The 12,362-nt window shown below is 31.0% G+C and overlaps 1 protein-coding gene across 4 annotated transcripts in view; it reads left to right on the top strand.

Annotated features, from left to right (window-relative positions):
- The window catches only part of LOC108907896 (pituitary homeobox homolog Ptx1), a 129,334-nt gene that overhangs the window by 63,544 nt on the left and 53,428 nt on the right, over positions 1-12,362 (top strand). For 3 of the 4 annotated variants that reach the window (XM_018711733.2, XM_018711735.2, XM_018711734.2), the window contains exon 3: positions 2,587-2,706. The exons of the other annotated variant lie outside the window; for it this stretch is intronic. In XM_018711733.2, the coding sequence (XP_018567249.1) occupies positions 2,587-2,706 (120 nt within the window). The remainder of the gene's footprint in view (positions 1-2,586; positions 2,707-12,362) is intronic. 4 annotated transcript variants of the gene reach the window in all.

A 12,362-nucleotide genomic window follows, 5' to 3' on the forward strand; every position in this document is an offset into this window, starting at 1 on the left:
AAAATGAATAAATAAATGTAAATATTACAGTAACGTGTTAGTTTTTTTGCATTGTTTATTGGTGACATAATTAGAACGTACGAGATACGTTTTTCAAAGTAAGGTCCGTTTTAAAATTCCCGCCAACTATGGCAAAGAAGCAGCATCGCGCTTGTGTACTGCTTCTTTTAATTAAATCCTAGTTGATGGCTATTTTTTTGGTATTAGATATAATATTAGTGTGTTGGTAAACTATAAATAACGCTTACAATAGATTTTTCCCACAAATCAAACTTGGACATGCTGTTAAAAACCCAAAGACGTATTACTTCCGTATATCCCAGTGTCATTGTATCATTCAAATTATTGCCGGATTTTGAATAGAACTCTTTTTCTTCGTACCCATCTAATGACAGCACTGATTATAACTTATTCAAACATTATTACGTTATTCAGAGATTTAAATATGAAGACAAACTGAGGAGTGGTCTTAATAAAAAAATCAAGATATTGGCATGAAAGAAAATTACATAGGTATAGGGAAAAATAAATAGAAGTGCGCAAATATTTTTGGTATTAACAATACATCATTTAATAGTTTTACTAACTTCCTTTTATTTTAATATTATTATAATACAGTTTATTAGTATATTGAATACGCTTCATCGCTTCATATAAAATACAATTTATATACAATATGGGGCAAATGAAAGGAATATATATTATTATTTCGTAAATTGGTGACTTTCGACGAAAATCTCGAAACAGGTCTCAATTTCTATTTTTAAAAGTGCGTTCTGCAAGATATTTTACATGTGACGTCATCTGTGTGATAATGATGATCTCACCGTTGTTTTTTAAATACACATGTAGGTCATGCCATAGTTCTTTTGAAAGGTATTGTAATTCCCTATTCAACCATATCAGTAAGTTTCAGTAACATAATTTTGTATAGTGACAATGAAAAAATTGTGAAATAATAACAAAAAATGTATTTTTAACAACTCAAGTTACAATAGATTATCGAATTGACGACTCTCAATGAGAAAGTGATACAGAGAGAAGCGTGAACTTTTCTCAAACTTTGTCTATAATATGGAGTTATTTGTTCCATCTCTGTCCGCATGCATTCTTTAAATGTATCTAGTAGTGATCTATTTTGATATAGTTTGCTGTTTAAGTATCCCCATTAAAGAAACCTAGAGAACTTAAATTTGAAGATCTAGGTGGCCATTCAATTCCTCCTATCCACCTATTTCGAAAGACGTCCAAGTAGTTCCTTACCAACACAGCATAGAGTGGGGGTGAGCCATCCTGCTGAAGCCAAATCATAAATATGGTAGACTTGTTAAGGTTCCTTCGAAAAAGTATTGTTTCGGCGCTCTATCTGAGTGTAATATTGCTGCATCCAATATGAATTTTCCATCGATTTGACAGTCAGATCTATGGGATTTTATGTTGTCTAATATCAACAAGTTTGATGGTATATGCCACCATTTAGGAGGAATCCTCAGAAAAAAAGGAGTTTTTTAGAAACATGGGATTTTCTCCATTAAGATTTTACATAATTCAGCTCTTGAATTAATGATCCATGTTATTATCAACTGCTACTTGCCATGAACTGGTAAAATGATTTTTTTTTAATATTAGTAGAACATCTAGTTTCTTATTGTTGGGTACTTGTTTTCTGCTATCTTTAGGAAGGTCTTTTACATAAACCGTTTCCGTGAAGTGGATTGAAAAATTGTTTCTCGGTTGGGGTACTTATTATTAAATATAGTACAAACTTTTTTCTTAGTACTGGTGTTGTCTCCACATGTTGACAAAAAACTCTTTTAAATATTTATTTCTAGTATACGAGCATTAACTACTTGACATAAACCTTATTGATAAAACATTGACATTTTTGACAAGGCAAAAAATCTAGTAATAAACTTATAATTAAGGTTGTCAGAACTGAGCAGCGGCACAACAAATCAACAGTATACTAACGTGACGTGAACCTGAAAAGCATTCTGAGGCAGGGGCACACGCATATCTCGGATTTATAATATAATAATGTGTTTACCGGGAAACTTAAACAGTCACATAAGAAAGACAGTTTACAGTTATACTATTGAAGTAATTTGTTAATTAATTGTAATTTTAGATTTTTTTCTTTGCCACTATACAAAAATACTTAAACTTATTGATATGGTTGGACAGAGAATTACAAGATCTTTGAAAACAGTTATCGCATGACCTACATTTGTATTTAAAAAAACATTGATGACGTCATCAGTGTTACACAGTTGACATCATATGCAGAACGCACTTTTGGAAATAAAAATTGACCTGTTTAAGAATTTTTGTCCAACGTCACCGATTTTCAAAATAATGAATTTGTTCCTTTCATTTGCACCATACTGTATAAGGGAATGTTTAGTACAGTACAGGAGTTGTTAGTTATTTTACCGCGCACTCTTTAAAATAATTTGGCAATTTTTTCGTTAAGAATTCTAATGTGGCATGGAAAGGCTGTGTATTTATTTTTTGATTGTTACGTTAGTTGAATGTTAAAGATAAGTTTGTTGAAAAAACGACGAGCAACTTGGCATTGTATTGCAGTTTGGGCAGAGACCGGAGATTTCCGGGACGCCCACTCCGGGATGTCGGGCTCCACCACGATGGACCACCCCCAGCTGCCTTTCCCTGCTGCCGTTAGAAGTCGAACACGAGATCGAAAAGGTAAATTTATAATAAGTTTTTAATAAATGTATCTCATACAATCGTATACGGATCTATATGCGATCAACATATTATACTGTGACTTACGAAATTCATTGAATTTGATTGTGAGTAGTACAGACCTTGGAAGTATACAAGAAATTCATTGATCCAGTAACGAAAGTGGATCACAAATAAAATTAAATTTCTATCTTTACAGTTAGTATTGTGTTATGAAATTTAAGTATTTCAGGATCGGGTTAGGTACTAGTTATAAATGTAACTAATGTTAATTTCTAAAAAAAGGAAGTTAAATAAAAAACTTGCAGCTGTGAATTCAACTTTTTTCTTATGATATTGAATTATGTATAGATTAAAAGGCATGATAAATTGAATGTATATTATGCTTTAAAGCACGCCTTTCGGGATTACAATAACACAAGGGTTAGGTCTTTAGACAGACTCCTCGATTGATTGACCATCAAGTCCTAACACATTATTCTTATGACATGTTCTAACGGTTATACCTTTCTTTTCGTAAAATGTAGACCAGAATCATCAACTCATATGATAAAATATAACAAACAGAGTAATGCCTTCAAAAAATCATCAAGTTTGGTTTGTCACGCTTTTTAAAAACACTTTGTGTGCAACATTCGTTTTTGACATTTATTTCCGAGTTTAAAAACAGAAGAGTTAAAGTGTAGTATTTTAAAGAATGTAAAATTTTAATATTTAGAACGTTAAAGATGAATGTTGTTTAATGTATCACTTTCTTGTGTTCAGATATGAAGAAATTGAAGATAAATGTTATGACAAGATAAAAAATGTAGAAGGAAAACCAAAATAACCCAGGGATTTTATTGTAATGGCGATTCTATGGTGGATGTTCAGCTTTACAAATACATTATTAAGGAAACAAACAATTAAACATTAAAGTTATTGAAACTAGTAGGATATTTATTTTGAAAAATAACAAAATCTGCTACATATTTACAAAATTGCTTAGAAAAAGTTATAAATAAACCTGAAATCAATAGATACTTTTACATTCATAACGAACACATTTTTAAGCCACCTTTCTTAATATTTATACATAATCCGATATTCTCTGTTTTTGAAAAATGTGAGTTGTTTCTCGGTGGGAATATTACGTCTATTAAATGTTTAATAATGCTGTATACATTTGTATTAACCGTTTCAAAATTGCGCATGGCTTTATCAGAAATGTGGCCTTATTTAGTATACATTTTTGAACACTGATATATTTGTTATATTTCTCATACTACATCGGACAAAGAAAAACTGTATCTTTAACAGCTTTACTAACTGTGTAAATTGTATTAACATTCCGAAAGTAGATTTATCTGACCGCCAAATCCTTTTTACAAACATAAGATAAACAAAGATTATTTTTATTCCTGTAGCTTAAGAGATGCTTATGAATTTAATTTATAGACGGGACATATGCCAAGGGAATAAATTAAATTGTATTGCACTTGGTGTTTGTAAATATCTTCATGTGAACTGAAGCAGAGCCGTTGAAATTTTTTTTAATTAGGTACACATATTTCACGAAGTAATTTTGATGTACTAGAATGCACAGAACGCGATTACCACATTTTGATTCAGTTTTTGATATAACTTGATAGGAAGAAAGAAGAGAGAACAACTGGTACGTAAAATAGACATATAGTTTCATTTATATATTTTTTGGCAGTATGAAAGATGGTTGAATAATATTGGAACTGGTTGCCAAATCGTCGGTTTAGACTATTTGATGTGTTTTCTCGTTCAGAAGAAACTGTGAAACTGGAGATTAAGTACTCTGGTCGATATTAATATTTGCTACGTGCATTAGTCTAATTGATTCATGACGTTCTGATACACTGCTCGAACTTACTGGCCTATGAAATTCCAAACTGTACCATCCGGCCTAGAAACAAGGTATCATCTGCACATTAGTTCGTCGAGCATGCGGTAATTGTGAAAACTTAAACGAGGAACTAGATCATCACCTACAATTAGTTCTTTGGACACAATAACAAAAATATTGCCACCAGAATAAAATATCTATGGACAAAGAAAAGGAGAAATATTTGGCAACAACCTATCTACCCTATATACAAGAGTGTATTGATAAGATAAGCAACTTTTAACAAAAAAGAAATAATAGTATTGTTTAAATTATTATTAATATCGTTTATATAGTAGTATTTCAAGGAAGCAGTTTTTGTCTAAGACGATTTACTTCAAATGTACTGCGTATAGGGTTTGCAATCCCGCATTCCGCGTTACAGCATTCCAGCAATTTCCCGCATGTCAATGAGACCTGCGGAATTCCCGCATTTGTGCGGTAATTCCCGCGCGGGAAATTTTTTAATAGAACACGTCCGTTTAGCGACATAGCGCATGGCGTGCGCGAGCGCCCCGTTTGGTTTGCGTGCGCATCCCGTTTCCCTGTGATAGCATCGATCAATCGAGCGAAGGAAAGGATTAAAATCGGCAGATCTTTGCATCATTCAAACAAATTCCTTGATTCGTTTGTTTATTTTCGAGAAAAAAAGTGTTTACAAAGTGAAATTTTATATGTAACTAACAGTTTTGTCTTCTTGTATGTTACTTTAATTATACTATACTGCCCTACTTCGGAAAAAGACCGTATATGCAGTTTTGTGACAAATTGAGAAAATTACATATTTGAAATCTATATCGCATTATACCCCATCTATAAATATCAAAAATATCGTTTTTGTTTCTTTAAATTTAAAAATTTGTACATTTTAAATTTTTATTAGGTATTAATTTTGTCACATAGCAGACTTATGTACATGTATTTCATTAAGAGGTACATAGTATAAACGCCGCATGTGACCACATACGGCTTTCTTCTCTAGCAGAAGCGTTGAAATACGATGTTTTTAACAAATTAAATTCGTATGTGTTAACATTGCATTGTTTTAAATTAAACAACAATTAAATATTATTTGCAACACAATATATTAAAAATTAGTAAAATACCCTGTAAGAACATCCAAAATATCATGTATAGGATGTACATGTTCTGGTTCTTCTATTAATTTCTGTTGAAAATGTAGCACATACTGCACATGCAGCATTTTTACCTAGCAAAATCTTAAATTTATTAAGACAAAACAACATTTTCGACACTGTTTTCATTGAAATTGCAATGTTTTCTAACATCCTTCAAATACATTAAAAAATATTTGTTTTTCGTTTGCCATTACCGAAAAAAATCAAGTTATTACCTTAATTAGTAAATGAATGACAGCCAAATGAAGTATGCCTAATATCTCTTTGCAATTTTCTCTAAACTGTCATATTCCGAAGTATATTATCGATGTATCTAGCAAATATTTTTTTAGAAATTGTTACTACGATTAAATTACTAACCTAACCTAGATGTTTATAAATTTAGTAATTTAACAGCAACAAGTACGTTAAGTAACTAGAGACATAATAATATCTCTGTAAAAATAAAAAAGTAATATATTATTCATGTGTTGATTTCTGTTGATTCTTAGTTAATAAACATAGTTTTTAATATATGCTTATCTGTTGATTTTTAAATACCAAGAATTATTTATATTTCATTTGGTTAAATATAAACATTCCACAATAATAGCATTATTATTTTCATATATAAATATATTTTTAAATCTCTCGCGGGAATTACAGCGGGATCCCGCTGTAAAGGCGAATTTACCGCAAATTTCCAGCTGGAAAAAAAAGACTGCGGGATTGCAAACCCTAACTGCGTATAAAGGGTGTTTCTGAAATAAGTGTGTTCCTTGAAAAGGGCGTTAGAGGGCACGAAAATAAGCAACTTTTATTAGGGAACTGATGGTCTAACTAAAACATTACTTTTTAAATTAAAAAAAATTACATGAAGGTTTAATGAAATTTAAAGCCGTTCCTGGTATGGTAGCCAGCTGTACCTTTGATATCGAAGTTGCCGCTCGCTACATTGCGAAAGCGCTAATGGCAGTTTTGACGGTTCAAATTTTGTGTTCGAAAATGCTGAAATTTATTCAAATCTCGTCCAAAAGTAACATAAAAATTAAACGAATTGCTTATCAACAGACGATATGCTCTACAAAAATTATTCGAAGTTGTTTCCACGTGCTAATAAACATAATTCGGTCAAAATTCTGTTACCAACGCACCACACATTTACTGAAAACCGTTGCTGGAATCGTACATCTATGTACAACGTGAGGATTTGTATCAGACCAATAGTGAATGTTGTAGTATGTTTGTAATATTTAGTATGCAGTTTCTAGTAAAACAACATAAAAAACACCTTGCTTGTAAAATCCGGATTTTGTGTTAGGTATTTGATGTCGAAACGATGTGGACTCTTTATAGATGATAGGGGTGTAATAATTGTTGCCGTAGTACACATGCACAAGATGCACAGGATCGGCTTACATTGATGATACATTTTCTTAATTAATTTTCTCGGAAATAGAAGCATCTAGATAAACCATCAGTTGCTCATTTTCATGCCCTCCATCACTATTTTCAAAGAATTTATTTCAGAAGCACTCTATACTATATAGCATCTCGTGTAAAGATTCATAGATATAAGAGAAAAATTATCTACGTTTAGTTTCCACTGGATCTTAAAACAAATTGTATTTCAAGAATGTCGTTATATTTATTGAGAGGTTGTTTTGAACTAACATTATCAATAAATTTGTATAAGGCATTTAATTATCTTCATATTTAGCATGTATTTTTGTTATTATTTTTCCTTTATTTGATATTGCTATTGTTTTATATCATATTTCGTCTAAGTACAGGTATAATAGTTCTCCTCTCACGTTTATACTAATCTATTTTTGTCAAATATTCAAATCACTGGCTGTTTTGCATTTGGTTTCCATTGGACATTTTGTTAGTTTGTCCGCTTCTTCAATGTTTTTCATTGTACTCAACTTTCCATTGTCAAAGAGAGTTGAATGTACCTACTTGTACATTGTTTTATATTTTTCTTAGGGTCTAAAGGTAAATGTTCGATTTCAATTTCTCACTTGTTACTACGTTTGCTAGTAGTGCAATAATTACCTCATATACAGAGTGAGTCACATTTAACGTCCGACGTGATAAAACATTTAAAAATAAATAAACTTTTCCATATGAACACTTCTTCAAAAATACAGGGTATTAAAGTTGCAACAAAATACATATTATTTATTATATTCTCCGAACTGCAATTCAAAAGAAAGGTACACATTGTACCTGGAAGGGCCGCCATAACACGGGACAACATCAAGTCCATAAACAACCAGTGACATAGATATTACGGCTTAAATTAATTTTAAAAAATTAGTACGCCCCTGTACCAGGTAAAAACATTTAGCAATTTTCTTAGCTTAGCTAGCTAGCTTAGCTTTTAAAATGGAGTAAAAATGGTCTCCTGAACTTTTTTTAGTATTTAACGGTAAATTTTATTTCCTTTTTTGCATCCAATTTGGTTCGGTATTTTCGTTTCGTTTGCAATCTTTTTAACAAGAAAATAAAAAAGGAAACTGTTTACAGTATCTGCCTGTGTAGTAACGGGAATGTCATACACTATTTGTTCCATCCAATCCCCAATTGATAAATCAACGGGTATCAGATCGGTTGAGCGTGGTGACCAACCAAACTTGTATGTATATTTTTAAAAGTTCTATCACGTACATCGGGTCCGAAGTTCGGGTCACCTTGTATATATTTCTTAATGCAGACTCGATTAGAAAATTGTTACGTTTTTTCGATAATAATATATATTGACTGAATTTTATTCTTCAATAAGCTTGAATGATAAGTAAAGGGAAAAATATAATATTTCTAAAAAGTAATTAAAAATTCATAAGCATGATTTACAGTTCATATAATAAGGTATAATCCGCAATACTTAAATTAAATAAACCTAAAAATTGAAGAGCTGAGCTTTAAAAATAAAGGGATAAAAACATCCGCGACATTATACACAGCTACCTAAAGCGCTCCGTGTTTGAGAAACTGATTAAAAATTCAGCCGCTAAGCCTCGGAAAGTGCCAGGAAACCTGATCGGAAGATTTTGCAATTATTTTTCCTTCTTTTCATTCAACATGTAGATTCAGTGCAGACGTAACTACACACGAACTCGTGAACTTTTTCTTCCCTTTTTACGCGACGTGGATGGAATTCATTGAGAGCTGCGTTAAATCCGCTCGGTTAAAAACGGAAACAGATTTTCTACAAAACTTACCGCGCGGAATCTATAATTAATTCAAACAAATTAAAAAAGCAGATACATTACTACTGCCCGAGGAAATTTTCCTTTTGTTTGCTCTTCGTATTAGCAGTAATGGAAATATAATTTATGAAATAATGTAAGAACGATAAATTATTCAATTAGACAGTAGAGTTCTTTATTGTTAGCAATATTAGTTGACAAAATTTTTTATTTTACATTCGCTCTGAGTTTCCTTAGAAACTAAAATTACTATTCATAGGCGGAGGAAAGGAGAAAAGGCATACATACAATTATCTCTTAGTTTTCGTATTTGTAGATGACGTCGCTATGCAAAACATGATCCTCGAAACGAAAAAAAAAACAATTAAATTTTATACCATTTTTTCTGTTCGCTTACTTTGTGTAATCAATCGTCAGGTACTTACAATTTTGTTTATTGTTTTTTAACAAGATTAACCTTCTAAATATAACTCTTTAGATATAATTTTAGATAGACTTTTATCTGAAATATTTTTCACATCAATAAAATTGTCAAGCAGAAATATAGTTAGAGTAGTTTCAAAATCTCATGAGCCGCAAAATGCGCCAAAGGCGTGGCGTATCCATATAATTCTTCTAATAAGCACGTTGTGAAAACATTGACTCAGAATTAGACTACGTGCCTCATTACAACCAGAAATGAACTATGGCGCTCGGGCATCAATAAAGTCAACTGGCGAACGTTCGTTATATATTTTTTTCATTACTTAAATTAAAATAATAAAGAATAGGGCATTTTATTATAATATTTGTAATTGGAGAGCTCAAGATAGACTGTGAATAATGGATGTAATGTTTTTAAGACGTAGGTGACGGTCGGAATTATGTTTATGCGCATATGAAGGTCAAAGCTCATAAGATTTTGAAACAACTCTACTTCTGCTCAAGTTTTTTTAAATTCAGTTGACAGTTTCTGAAATATTCCTGAAAGGTTGTTCCCATAATTGAAACTCAATTATTGATATAAAATATTTATAAAATAAATTCCTTAAGTATATAGTCAATAATTGGCATAATAAACATTAAACTGAATAACCACGTATTTACTGAAAAAATCAGGATTAAAAACTATTATTACATTTATGCTAACAATTGTGTCATGCCATAACAATGAAAATAGTTACAATTGTGTATGGATATCGAAACCATGAACTAGATGTGTCTAGTGGCTACTGGATACTAGAAATGCGAACTCACAAATTATTATCTTTTAAATAATTTAAGAACATTAAAAAAATGAGATTTCGTAAAATTAGTTTTTTCGCAGATCGCCATAAAGGCGTAGTTTTAGTAACAGCTATCAGGTATATACTAAAATGTTACATTTACTGCCTAGGCATTAGAATCATTTTTATTGCCGCTAATTAAAATTTCTTCTTTAACGAAAGTAATTTTATTTATTGTAAACATTTATAGTGAAATTAGAACAGGTTGTAAGGGATATCACTTGTCCGGTTTGTTTTGAAACTGTTTTCACTAGTAGATGGTTTATGAACTATTGAATCCTCCAAGTGGTTGAATTATTTAAAATGTATTTTGTAGGGAATTTTTTTTGTTAACAATTGATTTACGAGTTATGGACCCCTCAATGATGGGCTTCAGCTACCGTTGAAAATTTCCTTCCACAATGCTTTAATGCACCACATTTTGATATCAGCTTTTGAATTTATTAATAGTGTAGCTAAGTTCTACGGAAACAATGTACGGTATATTTGTATCCATTCTTCAATTTGAGAAATGTATGAATTCCTATTAATTGGTTATATGCTTTACCATTTAAATATTTTTTAAAAAATCCGTTATTGCTGTAGTTGTTTGCAATAAAGGATCTATTTTCTTTGTTTTTGTAATTGATCATCAGTCTATTTCCCATATCTTCAATATCTCCAATTTTTTATTTGAAATAATTCATCTCATCGACATGCCCCAGATATGGCAACATTCATTGCCATCTAAGATAATAATAGTCAGTATTCTCTTCGTTTACAAAAATATTTTGTTTATAATTACCATTGTTTCTAAATACGTATTATCGGGGGCATCAATTAGAAATTTTTTATTTTGTTCATTTTCTAAAACGTCTGATTTTTTAGCACCATCCGATTGCCGTTTCAAGAATGCTTTTAATTTTAGATACTTTCCAACATCGATGTTGTAGACATTCAAAGTAGCATTGAGCATCGCATATATTGACCATAGATTTCATACCTTTGCTTAATTGAGAAAAATATAGGACCAATAGTACATTTTCTAAAAAACATAATGTTATTCTTAGCCCGGTAATCAATAAATTTTTTGTATGTTCGCTGATATATCTTCTTCGATTTTTCAGGTAATAAATTACACTCTATTTTCTGGCGGAGTTAATGTGAATTCTTCCGTCTCAAATAAAATTAGTTATTTTTATAGATTTAAATAGCAGTAGTATAGTGATTACTATGTACCTAGTTATTTACTTAACGCTCGTCTAATTGCAACCACAGACGAACTGATGAAATTATTATTATTCCTGAAAGAAGTATCATACAATTTTAATAATATAAAATAAATAGCTTTGTTTGCTGTTATGACACAATTAAAATTGATAGGCGAAAAAATGATGTGTTTAACTTGACAGTAAAGTAGATTTAATGCCTTGACTGCTTTAATAGACTCGACTACGCCTCATCTTGTACTTTACTGCCTAATTAAACGATTAATTATTATACACATATTTTGTTAATTACAAGTACATAGAACTAAATTTATATAGAACGTTTCAATAAGAATCATTTGATGGCAGTGAATAATGAAAATGACAAAAGTAACAAAATCTTTCGGGGATTGTAGAACCCTTAACAATCGTAGGAAAAATCGTTACACTTATTTTGTTTATTTTGGCGAGATGAATCAGCCATAAGAGTTTATCGTTATATACATAATACTGATTTCCTTCCTTCAAGACCTCAGTGCGTCGCGGAATTGTAATCGGATTACCCCTTTCACTGATCTTGTTAGAATAATCAACTAATTATTCTATATTAATACAAAATTTAAAAAATAATCCTCTGTTAAGATTTTAATTACATATTGTGACTGGTTCTGTTATTGTACTGAAAAACATTGTCAGGAATTAGATTGTTCCGATTCCCAATCGCTGTTAGCGATGCATATGAAATTAGTGAAATTTATAAAGTTGATAATGAGGTAAATATTTAATCAGAACAAATCTTATATAGGTGCACTTACTGTGGATTATTTATTGTGGTATCCATTGCGTAAAACTTTCCAGGAGAAACTAATCCCACTCGGGATTTTACTTTTGCTATACGAAATTTTAGAATAATAAGAAGCATAAATTGGATTGTTAGGTACAGAAAGAGAAAAATCCTTATATTTGTGATTTTATAT

This window comes from Anoplophora glabripennis, unplaced genomic scaffold (genome assembly GCF_000390285.2).
Source record: "Anoplophora glabripennis isolate ALB-LARVAE unplaced genomic scaffold, Agla_2.0 scaffold122, whole genome shotgun sequence".
NCBI classification, from domain to species: Eukaryota; Metazoa; Arthropoda; class Insecta; order Coleoptera; family Cerambycidae; genus Anoplophora; species Anoplophora glabripennis.